Below are 643 nucleotides of genomic sequence, written 5' to 3' on the forward strand. Positions count from 1 at the left end.
GCAACTCATGCTGCTCCTGCTGCTGCCGAGACTCCTGCTGCTGCTGCAACTGCTGCTGCTGTTGCTGCTGCTGCTGCTGCAGCGCTGGCGTTTGCCCACGGCATGCAACATGGCGCTTTGTTTGGCGCTGCTGGGCGTCGGCGAAGACACAGGTTTGAAAATAAATAAAATAAATAGATAAATAATAATAAATAAATAAATAAATAAATAAATAAACATAAATAAACATAAATAATTAAATGGGAGGTTTTTAAAGGTAAATGGTCAAATTAAGTTGTTCAGCGAATCGGGAGGCTCAGGCCGAGGGTTTAGGGTCCCCAATTTAGGGTTTAGGGTTTAGGGTTTACGTGGAGGTTTGCTCACATTGTTTTTCGAAGCTGCATTTCCTGCAGGCCGTCAGTTCTTCCAAAGTAAATAAAGTAATTTAATTAAATTAAATTAATTAATTTAATTAATTAATTAATTAAATTAAATAATAAATAAATAATTGTTTAATTTGTTTTTATTCTCTTTCTGCAGAAGGCGCCAACAGCTTCGGGCCAGCTTCTTGTTTGTCTCGAGACTATTCGAAAATAATTTCTAGTTTGTGCTGCCACGTTTATAGCTGCATGCGCCGCCCCTTGCTGCTGCAGCAGCAAATCAG

At 39.3% G+C, this 643-nt stretch overlaps 1 protein-coding gene across 1 annotated transcript in view; it reads left to right on the top strand.

Moving 5' to 3' along the window:
• The window catches only part of ETH_00036110 (uncharacterized protein), a gene marked incomplete at both ends in the record, with an annotated part of 1,536 nt that extends 1,384 nt beyond the window's left edge, over window positions 1-152 (top strand). Inside the window, one exon of the mRNA XM_013373835.1 lies at window positions 83-152. Within this exon, the coding sequence (XP_013229289.1) occupies window positions 83-152 (70 nt within the window). The remainder of the gene's footprint in view (window positions 1-82) is intronic.
• Between the last annotated feature and the right edge of the window lie 491 nt (window positions 153-643).

This window comes from Eimeria tenella, genomic scaffold (assembly GCF_000499545.2).
Source record: "Eimeria tenella Houghton genomic scaffold, Eth_scaff1781, whole genome shotgun sequence".
Lineage (NCBI taxonomy): Eukaryota > Apicomplexa > Conoidasida > Eucoccidiorida > Eimeriidae > Eimeria > Eimeria tenella.